The sequence below is a fragment of the Drosophila kikkawai genome, chromosome X, assembly GCF_030179895.1.
Source record: "Drosophila kikkawai strain 14028-0561.14 chromosome X, DkikHiC1v2, whole genome shotgun sequence".
Classification (NCBI taxonomy): domain Eukaryota; kingdom Metazoa; phylum Arthropoda; class Insecta; order Diptera; family Drosophilidae; genus Drosophila; species Drosophila kikkawai.
The window spans coordinates 21,875,063-21,893,585 of record NC_091733.1 but is presented as its reverse complement, the minus strand read 5'-3'; the positions used below and the strand labels follow the sequence as shown (position 1 = coordinate 21,893,585).

Here is an 18,523-nt window from a genome sequence, read left to right as displayed (position 1 = left end):
AGCGATATACGGTAAATCGTAATAGTTGAGCCAGGGTCACACTGGCTACCATATGTAGCGAAAAGGTAAACAAAAAATAATTAAATGGAAGCAAAACCGAAACGCTCTTTTAAGCGGCCATTCGCCTTCCCCAAGAACTGCGTTTACCGTCCGCTGCGGCAAATATGCAATATGGAGCGCAACAAAAAGCTGCCGGCCGATCGGCCCACTTGTAAGTGCAGGAAATGGTGTCTTTATTTTGTTGAAAATTATGGGGGGGTCTAACTTTACCTGCCTTGCAGACTTCACGCTGAATGCACCGCCCTCGCTGGTGCCCGCCAAGAAATACTCGGACATAAGCGGCCTGCCCGCCCCGTATGCGGATCCCCATACCAAGCTGCGGTACGCCAATGCCGACGAATACGCTTCCATGCAGAATATGCCCTCGGACATCATTAATGGCTACCTAACCGTTCGTGGCTATACGAGTGCCGTGGGATAGTCCCCACAACTCTGGCGATTCCCACCAACAATTGCTAATTGCGGAGCTGGCTGACCTTACTTTTCCCAACATTGCGTGCAAGGTGGCGGCTTTGAGGCTGCTTCCTGGCTAGAACAGTTGGCTGAAGGTCAAAGAGTGCTCGGGAATCACATTGTATGCCTAGTAAGGGAGTGGCAAATGAAAATGGAATTCGAGTGTCGCCAGATCAAGGCTACAACTTGCAATGAAACTACTATTTCGTTGTACGTTTAATAAGCATTAATTTAATTTATGAACTACCATTAAACTAATAAGTTAACATTACAATTAAAGCGACTAAGCAGCTCCTGCTAAGAATATTAAATCACAAATTTGTTAAATTACGTACTTAATATAAGAGGGGGAAAGGAAATCAAAAGAGGAGAGGAGAGGGCGCTTCCAACTAAATATAATGTTCTTGGAAATGGCAACAACACATGACATATTTAGTATACAAATGCACCCTTGGCACACTCGTTTGCGCCTGGATTATTATATAGTTAATGGAGTTTTTATTTGGGCTTCTTGATACAAATGTTTTACAAACTACAGCGCTATCAGCATTCATAGTGTCATTCGCAGTTTTCAAGTATTTGGGGCTTTTGTTTTGTTTATAAGTGTGTACCAACAGCAAGGGGCTTCTCTCTCTTCGTAGTGTCTGCCATGATGCAACTATGTCAGGTTTTCAGTTTTTGCCTGCATGATGTGGTTATGTGGTTGCATCATGGTCTCGTCCTTCTCCATTTTCACTTCTCTCCTTTTCTCGTCATCATCGTTCTTGTTATCGCTGCGTTATGTGCAATTCGAGCTCGCTCCTACCATGGTTTTAAGTACCAGGAACCGGACTAGTGGCTCCCAGATTCAGTGTAGTTTTAGTTGTGGCAGTTGACGTTCGTTCACACAACCGTCTCCAGCTGCCCTTTGGGCTGCTAGCCGGCCTGGTTTATCGGCCGGCTAATACTGTTCGGCAGTGTGAGCATTTGCAGGTCGGAGCGAAAGCTACGCGGCAGCCCCGAGATGTCCAGCTGGTGCTCCAGCACTACCATCGTGGCCAGCGTTTTTAGGGTCGGATCAAAGTCCAGCACATGCAGATCACTGTAATCGATCAGGGCCACGCCCGTCGGTGCTCCTCCGTTTGCACCGCCGCCGGCCGCCTCCTGGGTAAGCGTGGCGGTCATTGAAGGCAATGGGACGGCATCAATGGAGGCGGCTTCGCCTCTGGGACTGGTGCCACCAAACAGGAACATTTTGGTGGCCATCACAATGGCACATTGCCTTCGGCGAGCCGTCGGTGGCTTGCCATTGGCACGGATCAGATTCCACAATTTGGTGCGCGGATCGAAGGTGTACAGATCGTTGAAATGCTGATCCAGGAGGCCGTTGTAGCCCCCAAACACATAGATCATCTTGTTGTGCACAAACATGCTGTGGCTGCGGCGGCCAACGGGCACCTTGCCTGCCGTAAACGGACGGTGCCACACTTTGGTATTCATGTCCAGGTAGACGATCTCGTGGCAGTAGGTCTCCTCCTGGCTGTGGTACGGACTGTGCTTGTCCCCGCGCCCGCCAAAGATGTACATGCGCTCCTGCTCGTAGGCGACCGCCGCATGGAAATCCCTGTAACTGGGCGGAGCGCCAAAGGTTTGCACATAGCGCCATTCCATGGTGTCCAGATTGAGCGAGTGAACGTCGCTGCTGAACTCATTGATCTCGTCCACAAAGCCGCCGAAGATGTACATGCTGTTGCCGATCACGCAGGCGGAGTGGCCATCACGTGCTCCCGGCAGGCCGCCGGTGACCGGTGGACGCGACCATTTGGCCGTCTTCGGATCGAAGCAGTATAGGGCGTTGCATAGGTACTCGTCGTTCCGACCGCCCCAGATGTAGATGCGGTCCTTGTAGGCCACCACTGTGTGACCGTAGCGCTGGAAGGGGACATGCGGATACTTGAGCGGCTCCCCGTCCTCGTCCAGCTGCTGCGGCACCAGCGACCAGCGCATGGTGTGGGCATTCAGGACATGGACATCGATTGGCTCGTTGTGGCGATAATCGTAGCCAGTGCAGTAGCCGCCGAAGCTATAGATGAAATCGCCCACGCCCACAGCGGCGTGATTGACCCGCTGGGGGCCACCCTCCAAGTGCACAGTCCACAGCATTTGAACAGCTCTGCACGTTCGGGATCACAGTCCAAGCCCAAGTCCAAGTCCAAGACAAAGGAGCAGCAGCAAGCCGAAGAAAAGTGCAGAAAAGTGGAAAAGCACACAAAGAAGTTAGGAGGCGGCGCTGGCGAAAAAGTGGACAACAAACTTAACACACACAAAGGAAGACAAAGGCGCCGCTGTTGACGTTGGAGTCGCTGCTGTTACTGCTGCTGCTGTTGCTCCAAGAGGTGCGAGCGCTTGAAGGCCACCCAGGTGTTAAGGCTGCGCTCTGCTGATACCGAGCAAACCCAATCCAATCCAAAAACGCTCGCTTGCTGTGTTCAAATAGTGGTGGAGAGGCGGTGGGGGACGCTGCAGCTGGGAGATAAAGTCGATTACGCTTTCGATATCGATAGTTGTGACAATCGACTTGCAGCGATATTATTTCGCCCTGAGGCTGGTCACACTAGTTAACGTCTTTTCTGTTTTTTAAAGCCATTTACTGCTCTATAAATCATCAGCAATTTAAATGATGGCATTTTTTAGACAGAAGTTAGAAAGTACTTTCAAAGCTGTAAATCATATATATTCTTGATCCGCATCAACCGCTGAATCGGCTATAAGCCTATGTAAAAAGCTGAAAAAGTGTCCCAAGCATTGTTGAATGGTTTTTGCTCTTTTGTTTTATTTTGAAATCGATTCTTATCAATCGCTATATTTATTAGAGTTGGGAAACTATCGATAGTGGCACCATTCGATATTTTCGATGTTTTGAATACGAAAATTCGATACTATCGATAGTATCGCTTTTTTACCATTCTTTTTGCAAATTAAAGTTATAGCAATTTAAAATAGAATTATATTACTACTAGCGGACCCGGCGAACTTTATCTCGCCCCAACTTCGACTGATTAAAACAAATTAAATTGAGACGTTCCGTTTCTACTTTGACGTACATTATTACCTTACCTTATTCCTATCTTCTCCTAAAATTTAAATTCAAAATTAGTTGATAATCAAAAAAAAGTGATGACTTTTAAACAAACCTTTCGTTGGATTGACAAATTTTTTTGACCTGAAATTAGTGCAGAGCGATCTGATATACAATGTTTTTTGTTTTGTTATCCGGTGCAAAAATAAATAATGATGACGGCTTTCCCACACGCGAACAGGCTACGTATAGCTGGCCATGTGAAAGACATGGATATTCCAGATGTATCCCGCAGACTTCCAACGATTGGCCTTGCGATTTATTGATTGTCATCGCAAATGCCAATCGAACTGGGAACTGACTCCTCTTGAATTGGAATGGAAGATCTGTTGGAATAATCGGAATTCGTGATGACTTTTAAACAAACCTGTCGTTGGATTGACCATCTTTATGTTGAAGTGATACCCATCTTCTCCACGACAGAACATCAACGGGTATTGAAGAGCATCATAAGACCGATGAGTCTCATAAACTCGCTGCAATTGGCCATTATCCCGACGCTTAAGAACAATATCGCGTGATTCAACATTCTCGCCAACAATCACCACTGCGACTTCATTGATAGTGGGAGCATTAAATTGTCTTGCATGGCTACCAGTGGGTCTTTTGTCAGCGCTGATAATGATTTTATGTTCGTCATAATGCATTATATCCAATGCGGTTTTAAACAATCTGACCAATTCATTATGCTCATGGAGAAGGTTTGCAATTGTTGAATAATTTCACGTTTAGTTGCAGTAAAAATTGCACAGCGGTGATTTAGTTCAACTTCCGAATCACCAATGAAATAGATCTGAAGGAATTTATGATCTTTGTTTTGTGGTGGTAACAAAGCGCCCGCTCGGTGGTGAATTTGCCCTTGAATCTGAATGTTGGGATGCAATTTTGAAAAAATGTGATAATAAAGAGACGCCATTACCTTATAACTTGGATTGTAGCCTGATTGTTGAACAACCTCGGCTCCAAAAGACATCATTTGAAAGCATCCGTTATATTTTTGTGCAAGCTTCAGGAAACTATTTGATTGGGCTGAGTTTCCATATAGTAGCGAGTACAATGGCTCTGGTGGATGAGCCAAAACGGGCAATTTCATTTTGCCACCTGCACAGCATAAGCCGGGGGTTTCCAGCCGAAACTTCAATGCATTACAATGCTGACATACAACAGATAATGAACCAATAACAACGCACGTAAGATCCTTGTAGGATGTTTCAGGATTGTATGGGAATGCAGCGCGATTCAAGTTTTCATTTGCGGCTCGTCTTCCTCTATTATTTTGTCGGGCTTGAGGTGGTCTTTGTGCAGCGCGAAGCTGTGCCATTTGGGCACGTATCGATGCATTTATTTCTGTACGTTCCTCTTGCGTCCGACTATTACGGAAATTCTGATTATTTATTGCACTGCGTGAACGCCGCCCAAGATTTGATCGTCTAACAGCAGGCATTACTTCCAATTGTTTAAGCTCACTTTGGTAATGCTTCGTTAGCTCGATTTTTTTGTTTAAATATTTTTTTACCGAGTTCATTGATACACAATTTCAACGCAGCTATGATCTTTGTAGGGTGTTTCAGAATTTTACATACAACAGTGTGTCCATCTGTTGAGCCGCTAGCGACCTTTCCGGAAGGACTTTCCAAAATTTTCTTATGCTATAACCTTCTTCTGGCAATTACAAAAAACTGAAAAAAAATTTGATCCAAATCGGCCCAGCCGTTCTCTTGTGATTTGATCCCTAACATTTTTTGTCTCCATTTTTATATATATAGATTCAATATGTTTTGACTAAGTAATTAACATAAATATTCTATCCAAGCAACTTTGCACAAATAAAATTGTATTACCATTGCTAAACATACGCTTATACTGTCTTCCCACACAGCGCATCTGTGAGGAACGTTTGGGATTTTTCGCAGATGCGAAACTCGTGTTCCCACAGAGCTGCATCAAAGTGCATCTGCATCCGAACAGCTGATCGATCAGCTGTGGCTCATGAAAACGTAAACAAAGGCGGTCGAATTGGCAGTTGCAAATTTGAAATGGAGCATTTACCAGCTATTTTGGCTGTTGTACAACAGCAAAAGGCACAGATTGCGTCAGAATTTATCCGCAATAAATTTAAATGACTTAAATGACAAGGAATTTTAGTTTTTCTAATGATTTTTCTCTAACAAAGAGCAAATTCACCGAAAAGTGTCTATAGGTGGTATAGGCATCCAAAATCTTTAAAATAAGGTAGAGGTAGGCGGTTTATATTAAATAGTAACAATTGGGGACATATTGGGGCAAGAATATACCGAAAAAACGCCAACATCTATTTTGGGCATGCTTGTAGCTTTGGCGCCACGTTTTAAATTCCATATCTCATTTGTTTCTCGCCAAGTGTGTATACACTTTCGTAGTGATGGTCAAATTTTCAGAGTTGCACCGAAGAACTATCGCCAAACAAACGGTCGTTACATTTAGATGCGCTTTGATGCAGGGCCAATTGAGAAAATTCGGAACGGCAAAACCTTATGGACCGTTTGTTCAACGGATGCCAGATGCGCTTTGACGGTGTGTGGGAAGACCCTATTAGACTCTGAAGACGTGGCGTAGACCCCTTTCTTTTGAGATTCAGTTAATATTTTTCACCACCAACTCCAATTTAAGTTAATTTAGAATACATTTTTATTATAAAAAAAAAAATATATATATATATATATATATATTTGTTTGCATTTTTCTTACTAAATTTCAGCAACAAAGCAGAGATATAAAAATAGTCCCGTACTATCGATAGTGATAAAAAACTATCGATGGTGGCTCAAAAAAAGGAAAAAGTCGATACCTCGATAGTACCATCGATAGTTTCCCAGCTCTAATATTTATACATATATAATTTTTCGACTATAATTTCATTTAAATATTATGGTTGTTGCGTGAAGGCTTAATTGATTAATTTAAAATAAATTCATTAACAATTCGTTTCAACAAAATAGGTTCTGTCCATAGATAGGTATGTGTTGTATATATATCTGATAATACGATACGTAATTAATTGCGTAAATAATTGGAACTTCTTGCTGTGGGCGCCGATCCTTGGAAATTCAGTGCCAAGAGCGCCCAGCGACCCATTTGTCCTATATCTGATATATATTCTGCTTACCATGTAATGTTACAAGATTTTCTTTACACATTAATTAAAGCAAAAATTTGCTTCAAAAAACAAAAATGGTAAAAAATAATAATAATAAAAAACAAAAATAAATATAATAAATGTATAGCTGTCTCTGTCTATGCTCTTGTCTTCCTGGGTAACGGTACTGCTATGTATGTATTGTATGTATGTGCCTCTTCTGTGGGTTCATGAACTTTTTCGTTAACAATTTACTTTCGTTAAGTTTTTGAAACTCCTTCAACTTTGGTATAATATATCTCGTAATCGTAATTGTAATTGTAATCGTAATCGTTATCATACTGATCAAATGCTAGATGCGCGTTTTAAAGTCGTTTATCTTAGTGGAAAAAAGTCGATTTCTCTTTAGCTACAAAATTGGAAAAGGCTGTGATGTTTTTCTTTCGGTGTGTGTGTGTGTGTGTGTGTGTGTGTGATTTTTGGAGCCTAGTTGTGCATATCTCGCGCTTATCGTTGTCTTAATTTTGGATCTAGTGGGCACAGCTAGTCCTGGGATCTAAAAAGTCTGTGCTAGCGTATATGAACAAAGTCGTTTTGGTTGCAGCTGGCTGCTCCAGGATCTCCCGGCGCTACCATATACATAAGTCCTATGCTTAGGTAGATGCATATACTAAGGTGCAAAATTGAACACTTCCTAGACGTCGATCACGCTGTCGTTCTTCTTCATCTCCATCAGATGGGTCTGCTTGAGCTTCTCCTGCATCTGGGTGAGCATGTCCTGCATGCGCCGGATCTCCTCGTCCTTCTGCAGCAGCAGGCGGTCGGTCTCCGATATGGCGGCATCGAATCCGTTTGTGGAGCTGATCGAGTCTCGCTTCAACTTGCCGCGCTCGCGCAGCGCATGCTGCGAGATCTGTGAGATGCACTGTGCCCGGAAGTTCTCGTAGTGGACATCCTGCAATGGATAATCGTGTGATAAGTACAACTTACGGGAAGGTATATACATATATATCTGACAACCCACCTGTGTGGTATCCTTGAGGTCTTGCATGTGCGTGGATATCAAGAAGGTGCGCAGCTTGATGAAATCACTGTGCTCCGGATCCTCCACATTGACCACGCCCCAGGGATACTGCCTGCCGCGCACCTTCTTGCCGGCCACCTCCAGAATGGTGTTGCTGCCGACGACGGCAAACGGAATGGAGGCCTTCAGTTCGCGGTCCTGCTGCTTGAAGTCCTCGTCCTCGTCGGAGTCGCATTCGGGGAATTGGTACAGCTGGATGTGGTTATCCTCGAGGTCCTGCAGGATGCGTTCCTTCAGCTTGCGCACCTCCTGCTTGTTGAGGCAGTCAGCTTTGCCAATGACCAGGACAATGTTCACCTTGCGGTGCAACCGCCGTATCAGGTCCAGGTCCATCTGTCGCAGGCTGTGGATAAAGATTAGTTAGGTATATATCCACTATATAAGATCTTCAGCATAATAATCACCTGTGTCCCCAGGGCGGTACAAAGTAAAGGCAGCAGTGCACCCGATTATCCTGTATATTTCGCCGATTCAGTCCGCTCTCGTCGGTGAAGTACTGGCGGAACTGCTCGTCTATGTACTGGGTGCACACCCGCCAGCTGTCCTCGCAATTGATGGCATCCCCAAAACCGGGTGTGTCCACCACTGTGAGCCGCAGCCGCACGCCACGCTCCTCAATGTCCATTGTCTTCTTCTCCACCTTGGTCGTCTTCTCGATGCGCTCCTCCACATTGGGCATTTGTCGGTTCTTGTAGAGATCCCCCAAGAACAGGCTATTGATCAGGGTGGACTTGCCCAGTCCGGACTCCCCCACGACCATCAGAGTGAACTCGAAGCCCCGCTTTACCGATTTCCGGTGCACTTGCTCTGGTAGGGTGGCGAAGCCTATATAATCCCTGTCCTTGTCGAAGGATGGTGTCTTGGCTGCAAAAATGAAAAACGAAATTGGTAAAAAATTACTAAAGGATTTGATGTTTTTTTCAGCTGTAATTTCTTTGCGTGTGACCCAAGAGAGATGCTTAATAACACAAAACGGGTTAATCGACTGAAGGACCTTGCTCTTGGGCCTTGAATCTCGCTCCTTGACAGTCTCCCCATCAACGTCTGTCTCATTAGGCACACGGAACGGTTGAATGGCTGTCGTTGAGTGGAGTGACAATGCCCTCAAGAGAGCGTTGGAGGCACAGCAGGAGGGCCATGCCCCTTGCCGTAATATACAACCCGGGACTCTTACACATGTTCCTGGTGGTTTCTGGTGGTTCCTGGCTGTTTCTGCTTCCTGGTGCCGTGTGCTGTCTTCCGCTTCCTGACGCCCTCCTTTCCGGCCGAGCTTCGTGTGTATACCGAGCGCCTACTTAAAACGTAATTGGGCAGAAGCCTCGCACTTTTCCTGCAGCCTTCAGGGCTTTCACTCTGTATCTCTCGTTATTGTTAGCTGATTTTCTTTTTTCTTTTTTTTTTTTGTCAGCCAATTTGCCACATTGTTGTTTGTTCTTTGGCCGCTTTAGTTGTTGTTTTCTTGGATTGTTTTTGGTTTGGTCTTGGAAAATAAAAATAATATATAGATCCCCGAGATTGATGAACACTTTATTGTATATATAGTATTGTGGCGAAGGTGCAACTCGCAGGCCAACTGCCCTAAAACCATCCAAAATTAATGTGCTCTCTTTCCGTCACTCCCTCACTGCCGCTCTCTCTCTCTCTAGCTCGCCCGCTGTCTCTTTCTATCCGCAAGGATGTCTTGTGAAGTGGCAACACCGAAATGCAACTTTCCCCACACTAGTTACCCTCTATTTTCATTCTCTCAGCGCCTGCGCTCAAGGACCTGCTTGAAACTAACGAAAGCCCGGAAAAGTGAACCAGATGTTACGCGGGGGTTTTATGTTTTTTTGGCTAAGAAGTACGGCGTTGCCAGATGGGTTGTTATAAAATATATCCTGGTTTTTAGATTATGTCTATGATTTAGTTTAGTTTTAGTTTACAAATAATTATTATTTCAAAGGTATTTTGAATTTAAAGTTTTATTTTATTGGCTAAAGTTCAAAAACAAAAATCATAGTATCCTGTGCCGGATACTCGGGTTTCCTTCAACCAGGAAACCTCTCTTTCTCCCGCCCCTGTTACGTCCTTTCCGTTTCACAGAGGTGGCGATCCCACCCCTTTTTGAGGACCAAGTCTAAGGGTGGCACAGTCAGCAGGACATTCGTTGGTTGCATTGTTCCAGCTCACGTTTTGCATTCATCGATTTTGGAATGCAGCCACCCACGCACAGTTGTGGTACTAAAGCAGATTTGCTTTAAAATCTGAAATGTATACCCATTATCTCGTGGTACCCATGGGGTTGCTACAGCCAGAAGCAGGCATCTACGACTGCTTGAAAATATATAAACTCGATCAGTAAATCAGAGACCCAGCTCTAGGGTTTCTTGTAACCTTTAAACATTCACTTAAAAGAGTGTAAACAGGAAATCAAAGGTCGGAAAATCCCTGTTATATCCCATTTTAGCCTCATCTTTTATTACGATCGCGCGGCTTTGCTTAAATTTTGTGCAAATTTTGTTTAATTGTTGCGAATCGAGCGAGTAAACAAATGAATGAACTTGCTGTGCCGCATTTTATGGCGATACGAGAAATTTGTTTGTTTGTGTCTTTAGGGCGCAGATACAGTTATCTTTTGCTGGATCTCTGGGCATATAGTATGTATGTGGTATGCGACCGTATCTACATCTGTCGGATAAATGTGCGAAATTGGGCCCCGACCGCAAGGAGCGGACGGAACGAGGGCTAATGAGCGCGTTGACTTGGCCCGACTGGAAGATTGTCTTATGTAAATAAACGAGGGCATCCAGTACAAGTGCACAGTGCGAAATAAGAGATAGATTACCCTTGAAATAAATATATTTTTGAATGTTTAAACCACAATCCATTTCCCTATAAAATAAAAAGCTAAATTTAACAAAAGCAACCCAAGGTACAAGAAGATCTGAAAGATTTAAACTGGAAAGATGATGGTGCTGATGATGATTCCCCTCATCCTCCACCTCCACCTGCTGGTGTGCATGAGATGCTGTCACTCGAGAGAGATGTTCAAACGCCCACTACAAAGACGCCCGCCTAAAAGGAGGAGAACTCCCCCTCTAATTTGTCCCCCATTTTCCACCCCACCCACGCACACAATGCAGCTGACAAAATCGGAGCTCTCAATCCGATAAATCAGTTAGTGGCTGAATTTCTCCCTGTGTCTGCTCTCTGCTCCTATTCGAGATCTTTAACGCGCGACTGACTGGCTGGCTTATTGTCGTTTGTTTATCCCAAACAGCTTTTCTGTGGGCGTTGCAGTTTTCATTCTATTCCCCTCTCCCTACCCCATTTCCCTCTCTGATTTTCCCTCCGTACACTTTGGTGTGTGGTTCATTGACTAGACTTGTCGCTGTCATCGTCATTATGACTAGGTCGGGGGTCTGTCTCTCTATAAAACACACCCAGAAAAATGGAGCTGAATAAGCTTTAATTGAGAATAATCTGAACTGGGAATTTCAAAGTTACTTTTAAAGGGAATATACGTGTAAGTTAAAGCTATAATATTTAGTATTAAATGCTCTGATTTTGACCTATTTCTCTATTTAATCTGGCTTAGAATTCCCAAGTTATATTTCAGAACTGGGTAAAAATTGTAATTTTTTATTATAAACTACCCAAATGTTGACCTGTTTTTTTCTCGGATGTATTCTCTTTGTGCATGCCATCAATTGTCGATGGGAATCGTGAGTTAAGTTGTTGTTTCGGTGTCAACCACTTGAGCATTTATCGCCGCCCGATCGAAATGGCTGGCAAATGGCCTGGGAAATGATATATCTGAGTTCTCTCTCTCGACACGCTCGACATTATGACAGACCATTTAACACTTGGCGACACATCAATTTCAATCTCAGCCGTCGACTCGGAACCCAGGGTATTATGATGCCCCTACTTGTCTTTCTCTGCTCTGGCCCATCTCAATTTGATTGATCAATTAAGTTCAATTCGAGCTGAAGCTGTGATGCAGAATGCAGCTCACTTTCTTAGGCTCTCGGTTATATGAACACACAATACCCTCTCAACGGGTTCTATAACTTGTCAATATTTAAGAACAAATAAGAATACCAGACTAGAGCTTGTATTTGTTGAACTCATTTTTAAAACTTTAAGGCCTTTAAGGGTATTTCAGATTTGGGTTACCCAAGCTCTAGACCTCGAATCTTGTTATATATAAATATATATATATATATGTTTTTTGTGCCCTACGCATCTGGTTTTCCTCCTCTTGACAAAGTTCGAGTGGCTTGTTGAACGCACGAGTGCCCAGACTAAGGAGGACCGGAGGAGGCATTGCCCCAGTAAGGGGATACGCGGGCTGAGTCTGGAGCTCGGGCTGGGAATGGCTCTTGGATGCATTGAACGTGCATTGGCATTGGGTTTCATAAAGGCATTTGGGCATGTAAACAAATGCCAAGGGGGGATATAGAAGCCACTGAGGAATGAGTCACCAAACAAAGTCTTCAATTAAAAATAATATTTTCAGCCAAGCCAAGTTTAAATAACTAAGAATTTATCTATGTATATCAACTTTGCAAAATGAATTTGTTACAAAGGGCATGCCTCACTGTACACATCACATCCATCCACACATCCATGGGCATTCGCTGTTGTTCCATAAATAGAGGCCCATCTCCTACCGCCTATCCCTCCGCTAAAACAATTGACGGCATTTGAAGTAGCTGCTGCTGTCCAAGTTTACAGCGTCCTCAGCTCCAGCAGCTCTCTCCACTGACTGCATTTCAGTGGAATTTTTAGCATTCAGAGTCGTTTTCGATTCTGTTGGTTTCCAATGCGATTCGATTTCGGAATTCTTTAGTTTCCCAGACAGCCAGACAGACGGAGGGATAAGTGTTTATGTTACATGAACTCGACCGATGATGCCACACAAAATTACACCATAAATTCTGCAATATCTTTGGGTCAGAATAAAAGCCATCCCAGACTTAAAAATAAACTTGTTGAAGTAAAAGAAATTCTTTTTGATTTTAAGTTAAATAATATACCAAATCAAAAGATCATTTATCTATAATTATTTTCTTAGATTTTTCAAATGGATCTGTCCCCTTCTTTGACATTCTACCCTTTCTTTAGTATCTTTTCCCTTGAAGAAATGGACCCCGCCTGATTTACGCGATCTATTTATAATACTTGAATCTAAAAACCAAAATCTGTGCCACTGCAGCCCTTTACCCCTTTATTTAGTTTTTGGGGAACTGAATATTTGACAGCTTTTATGTACAGATTTTCCTAATTGCTATGAAAATTCCTTTGATATTGCCCACATCAACTCTTTAGGCACACAGCAAGAGTCAAGTTAATAGGATTTAGAGTTTAAGAGGGGGTTTTTCGAATGGTAAAGTACTTGAGGTTATTTCGTTGTTTAGTTTTTAATAATACAATAAATTCTTTATTGAGTATTTGAAATATATAAACAGGTAAAGAATAAATGAAAATATTTATAATATATAATATAATTTTTAAAGGTTCCATCTTTGCTGCTATTATTTCAGCTGCATTTGTAAATGAGCATTGTAAAAACGCCCCGCATTTGAACAATGCATGTAGAACTTTTAGAAGAACATATAGCACAGCCAGAATGGGACAGCGCAGAAACATGTGTATTCATTTGGCATAACAATGAAGCTGGGCTCCTAATGAGTTTTTAAACGCTAAACTGCACAATTTTTAATTGGAACTAACGAACGAAAGTCTAAAAAATATAGAGACTAAAAGGGGAATGAGAGCTACAGACTGGCAAACTGTGTGTGGGTACATTAATGACGATGACTACACCCGGACAATCGAGGAATTTGCTATTTTTTTCAGAGACTTTAAATAATTGAACACTTTGTGGGAAAATACACTGAATAATAATAGCTTTAGAGCTGTTTTATAGGTTTTTGTCTGATTTTTCCTGAGAATTCAATATATATTATAATCCTCACCCTATTTCATAAAAATAAGCAGTTGAAAACCTTTAAATACAAAATAAGAACAACAATAAGGCACAGTTTGAGGTGAGCTTCGTAATATTTATTAATACAATTAGCCATGGCTACATATTGCAGCTTATCTTATCATTTATGCTTCTAGTTGTGGCTATGACTGGGAACTGGGTTGGCCGATGATTATTATACCAAGAAAAAAAAAAAAATATATATATATATAAACAAATATAAGCAGTACATTGTTATTTATGTTCCATAAACACAAAGAAAACCAGAGAATTATCAGCTATAAATTCTTAAGAGACTTTTCAATGGCACTTTTGATATCCAATTGATAAGTGACTTTAAGAATCACAATTATAGATTGCAAAAGAATCAATTTCGCTTGAATAACCACATACCTCCTCTCCTATTAATACCCAGAAGGAGACCCAACTCCTTGTTTATTTATTTTCTGTGCTCATTCGCCGGCTGAGTCAAAGGGGAGCCCGCATGGCCAGGCTAGGGAGGCCTGGAGGCCTGGCTAGTACCTCGGGCCACCCCCCTCCTGCTCGGCATAAATGCTCATCGAACACACTAACGACATGTCAACCACGGATACCGTTAGCTGCGGTCACGTTGCCCCACTGCCACTGTTGGTACGGCCAAGGCCCTGGCCGATCTGCAATTGGGACTGAGTGGGGGTATTGGGTGCGGCCAACTTTACAAAACCAAAACGAACACCCAAACCAAACCACACCACACCAAACCAAAAGAAAAGAAAATGTAAATAAATAAAAACAAAGTCTACGCATACCAAAAACGGGAGGCAGTCCCAACTTCCAGTCCGAAAGCAAACAGCCAGAAAGCAAAAAAAAAAAATAATAATAAAAATAAGCAAGTAACCACGGCGAAAGCGAAGTGGGCAAAAAAGGAAAGGAAGCCGCCGCCGCCACCACCGAGCCGACTTTCCAAGCCATCGGAAAATAGTTTGCCAGCCAATTTTCTTGTCCGCCACGGAAAAGCCACGTAATGGTGGAAGCCAGTGGAGATCTTGGGTCCCCGATAAGATCGATCCACCCAAGGGGCGAAGCCAATCGAACATATTGGGAGAATGTCTTTGGAGCCCATTTAAGGTCACCAAAATTAAGCACTTAACTTGATAAAGAGAGATAACTATTCGTACTTGAATACTACCAAGTATTATTTACTTTATAGTTTAGTGAACACAATTAAGTATACAAAGTACATTGTACTAAATTTAATTTAAGAAAATATAAAGTATATAATAATACTTTTTCAGACACTTCAAGGGGTTGTTTTGTTTCAGTTTTTATTAACTTCTAAAGGCCTTTTCTGATATCTCCACATTACGGTAATAAATACTGAAATTAATTATGAAACCCAGGAAGTTTATCTAAGAATTGTTTAAAAAATGTAAAATACTAAAATTACAAACATTTTAATATATGAAAATAAAAATATATTCATATATTTATATGGAAATATTTCAATTTTTAAGGGTTTATCTAACTCCTGAATCTTGAATCTCCGACCCTATAAAACATATATGTACATATATTCTTGATCAGCATCAAAGGCCGAATCAATCTAGCCTTTTTCAAAATTTAACAATTTACACAAATTTTAATTTGATCAAAAATTTAAATTAATTATGCAGATTTATTAAACTTATTAAAACTAACTGAGAGAAGTTTCTCGAAAATTATAGCTTTTCTGGTCGAGTTATGAATTTTTTAATTTAATGTTTCCCAAAAATTATTATTTAATGGATTTTTTTTTTTTAATTTTATTAAATTTTTCAAAAATTAACATTTTTGATTTTCTAAATTTTTAAATTTTGTATTCATATTTATTCCTGTTTCCTGCCAGTGTATACAAATTTGGCTTCCTACTTTTTAATTTAAGAATTATGCAGAGCTATACAAAAACCTTTAAGTTTTTATCGAGTTTCAAATAAATAAAAATAGGGCTTCAATAAATCGATAACCATTTGCCACGATAAGTTTAGAGTTTAGGTTGGAGAATATATGTACATACATGTACATATGTATGTAAGTGTACATCAGGTGATCTTATATGTACACAAGTTCTTTAGCATTATTTACCCAAGTTATAAAAAAGTTTTAATGTTTTTTACCAAGAAACAATAGAGATAGCTTAATGCTCATGTAAATACATATATCTTTTCCTAGAATTTAACGTCAAGAAGGGTTCGACTGTATGTATCTTTAAAGTGTGTCATCACCAGGATCAACCCTTTTATTTAACCCCTATTGCAGATTTTTGTTGTTTTGAATTTTTGCACCCTTGAAATCTGGATTTTACTTACGTTTTGGGTAAAGTGGCGGCCGACACTTAACTGGCTCAATGCCATTGTGGTTGTTGTTGTTGGCATGACTGCTCCCGCCGTTGAGGCTGCTAATGGCGTTGGCCACGGCTCCTCCGGATGTACCGCCCATCGTTGGCGGCTGTGTGAGGGGCAGGGGCGGAGGCGGTGGCTGGTGCTTCATGGGCGCCGCCGGTGAGGCATTGGAGCCCGGCGATGATGAAGACACATTGCCGCCGCCGAAGAGGCGACGCTGCTGCAGAAACGACGCCGTCTTGCCTGTTGTGCTGTGTTGCAATTCGCACGTTGCTGCAAGTTGCTGTGTTTCACTGCGTTTGGCCAGTTGCTACTGCAGTGGCAGAAGCATTTATTGTTTACTATTTGGTTGTGCCGCCGCGCCTGGGGGTTAAACGAAACGGGCTTTAGTTACAGAGACTCGGCTAGTGGCTTGCTTAGCTTAGTTAGTTACGGCTGCAGGTGCAGGTGGTGACGAGTGCGCTTGGCCATTGTTTGCTATGTTTAGTCATGGCCTGTTTTTTCCTGTGCTCTAATAATTGAATTTTTAAGCTTTTTTTATGGCGTCGCAGAAATTTCTTTGCCAATTCGCGCCTAAGGGTTAAGTTAAACAGTTATTTGTTGTGGCGGTGCTGCTTATCTGGGTGGTGAGCGAGCGAGCGAGGCAGCAAGAGGGACTTGGGTGGAACATGCAGAGGGAGGGTGAGAGGAGCTATTGCAGATTACTGCAATATTGACTTTTTAAGGTTTCCACTCTATTTACACACACACACACACACACACACAAGTGCAACGGAGAACTGCATAGTCAATGGGTGGAAAACTAACGGTGCCAAGCAGATGCGTCACCTTGACCTACACAAATACGCCTGCAAGTGAGATGCACAAAATACAGAAATCCACACACACACAGGCATGTACAAATAAAAAAAAACACGGAACACGCACCTAAAATAATTGAACAAAAAAAGCTCACCAATCGGAACTAATTTACGCGCACTTTGTTTTTGTTATTAGCTATTTCCGTTTGTTTATTTTTCTGTTTTCCCGGTATTGGCAGGAAAACAAGCAATCGCGCCGATAAAATATGTTCGTTTAATTTTTTATTTTTTAGATATTTCTTGGTTTTTGGAAAGATTTAGAGCTTTAAAAAAATAGTAGCTTAGGCTAGAGCAGATTTTTGAACTCCTTCAGCTTCGACTACACAACCGATTTCCACGATTCGCGGTGGCTTATCTCCTATCTCACGTCGGGGCTCGGGGCTGAACGATTCGTTAATAACGATTTTCTTAATGACGCGCGCCTTTTCAGTGTTGCCAACTCGATGTTTTTTGCCCAATATCGAAATCGCGATATTTTTGCATGATATTGTTTTATATTTTCCCCTTGGTCCCTCTGAATTTCAAAGCAAAATGTCAAAACAATGTTTTACATGCTTGGGGTCGAATTCTCGTTTTTGGGGTCGAATTCTCATGTAGAGTGTAAAAATGTAAGTATATCAAAATACCGAAATCGCGATATTTGGTATTTTCTCCCTGGTCACTCTGATTGCAAGGCAAAAAATGTCAAAACAATGTTTTACATGCTTGGGGTCGAATTCTCGTTTTTGGGGTCGAACTCTCATGTAGAGTGTAAAAATGTAAGTATATCAAAATACCGAAATCGCGATATTTGGTATTTTCTCCCTGGTCACTCTGATTGCAAGGCAAAAAATGTCAAAACAATGTTTTACATGCTTGGGGTCGAATTCTCATGTAGAGTGTAAAAATGTAAGTATATAAAAATACCGAAATCGCGATATTTGGTATTTTCTCCCTGGTCACTCTGATTGCAAGGCAAAATGTTAGTTAACATAAAAATGCTCTCGATTACAGAATTTGGCTCGTTAACAGACTTTGCTTATGGGATTCCCAAATTGAGAGCGGCTCTCTGGCTAGCGACAGCGGGTGAAAAGAAAACAAAACAGGCCCAGGCAGTTTCGGGGAAAAATACAAAAGTACAAAAGGTAAAAAAATTGGAAAAGGTGGCTTGGCTTAATGTTATAGACTGTTATAAAATGGTTGAAAACATTGATCAAAACTGTGTGTTGTTTGACAAATGTTCATAATACGAATATGACACTTTATTAAAATTGTTATTTATGTTTATCGGCTAACTTCGATTTAAGTTTTAATTATATATTTAATATCTATTTTAAGGGGCTAAAAAAATAATTATTTCCATTGGTTTTCTTGCTTTAACCTAATTTTTATTATATATATTCTTATGTGATCATTATGTTGATTGTAATTTAAATAAAATATGCCGTTTTATTTTTAATTTTAAGGGCACAGCTGATTGTTGGGAAACTTGCGCTGCCGGAAAAAGGCTGACTGCCATATAC

At 41.7% G+C, this 18,523-nt stretch overlaps 4 protein-coding genes across 6 annotated transcripts; 1 reads left to right on the top strand and 3 right to left on the bottom strand.

Moving 5' to 3' along the window:
• The first annotated feature begins 22 nt into the window (after positions 1-22).
• On the top strand, positions 23-827 carry LOC108085937 (INO80 complex subunit C). Its single transcript, XM_017182719.2, has 2 exons — positions 23-211; positions 282-827. The coding sequence occupies exons 1-2, from the start codon at positions 85-87 to the stop codon at positions 479-481; spliced, it is 327 nt and encodes a 108-aa protein (XP_017038208.1). The 5' UTR covers positions 23-84; the 3' UTR covers positions 482-827.
• Positions 828-988: 161 nt separating this feature from the next.
• On the bottom strand, positions 989-2,991 carry LOC108085936 (kelch domain-containing protein 3). Its single transcript, XM_041775165.2, has 2 exons — positions 2,816-2,991; positions 989-2,665 (listed from the first exon to the last, which is right to left on the bottom strand). Exon 2 carries the CDS (start codon positions 2,653-2,655, stop codon positions 1,429-1,431), a length of 1,227 nt encoding a protein of 408 aa, XP_041631099.1. The 5' UTR covers positions 2,656-2,665; positions 2,816-2,991; the 3' UTR covers positions 989-1,428.
• Positions 2,992-3,741: 750 nt separating this feature from the next.
• LOC138929173 (uncharacterized) lies at positions 3,742-5,261 on the bottom strand. Its single transcript, XM_070288417.1, has 2 exons — positions 3,999-5,261; positions 3,742-3,937 (listed from the first exon to the last, which is right to left on the bottom strand). The coding sequence occupies exons 1-2, from the start codon at positions 4,276-4,278 to the stop codon at positions 3,891-3,893; spliced, it is 327 nt and encodes a 108-aa protein (XP_070144518.1). The 5' UTR covers positions 4,279-5,261; the 3' UTR covers positions 3,742-3,890.
• A 1,243-nt stretch (positions 5,262-6,504) lies between these two features.
• On the bottom strand, positions 6,505-17,429 carry Septin4 (septin 4). Of its 3 annotated transcripts, none has more exons than XM_017182759.2 (5): positions 17,089-17,429; positions 16,129-16,524; positions 8,235-8,694; positions 7,771-8,173; positions 6,505-7,701 (listed from the first exon to the last, which is right to left on the bottom strand). In XM_017182759.2, exons 2-5 carry the CDS (start codon positions 16,307-16,309, stop codon positions 7,441-7,443), a joined length of 1,305 nt encoding a protein of 434 aa, XP_017038248.1. In that variant the 5' UTR covers positions 16,310-16,524; positions 17,089-17,429; the 3' UTR covers positions 6,505-7,440. The 3 variants fall into 3 exon arrangements, with proteins under 3 accessions (XP_017038248.1, XP_017038247.1, XP_017038250.1); XM_017182758.2 differs by having other exon boundaries at positions 17,117-17,429; XM_017182761.3 differs by lacking the exons at positions 16,129-16,524; positions 17,089-17,429 and adding an exon at positions 9,005-9,383.
• Between the last annotated feature and the right edge of the window lie 1,094 nt (positions 17,430-18,523).

Coding starts and splice junctions, on each gene's coding strand:
- LOC108085936 (XM_041775165.2), bottom strand. CDS start 2,655: ATGCTGTGGACTGTGCACTTGGAGGGTGGCCCCCAGCGGGTCAATCAC.
- LOC108085937 (XM_017182719.2), top strand. CDS start 85: ATGGAAGCAAAACCGAAACGCTCTTTTAAGCGGCCATTCGCCTTCCCC. Junction 212..281: donor GCCGGCCGATCGGCCCACTT/GTAAGTGCAGGA, acceptor CCTGCCTTGCAG/ACTTCACGCTGAATGCACCG.
- Septin4 (XM_017182759.2), bottom strand. CDS start 16,309: ATGAAGCACCAGCCACCGCCTCCGCCCCTGCCCCTCACACAGCCGCCA. Junction 8,695..16,128: donor GCCGCCACTTTACCCAAAAC/GTAAGTAAAATC, acceptor TCATTTTTGCAG/CCAAGACACCATCCTTCGAC. Junction 7,702..7,770: donor ACCTCAAGGATACCACACAG/GTGGGTTGTCAG, acceptor TATCCATTGCAG/GATGTCCACTACGAGAACTT.
- LOC138929173 (XM_070288417.1), bottom strand. CDS start 4,278: ATGCATTATGACGAACATAAAATCATTATCAGCGCTGACAAAAGACCC. Junction 3,938..3,998: donor GATGGTCAATCCAACGACAG/GTTTGTTTAAAA, acceptor TTCCAATTCAAG/AGGAGTCAGTTCCCAGTTCG.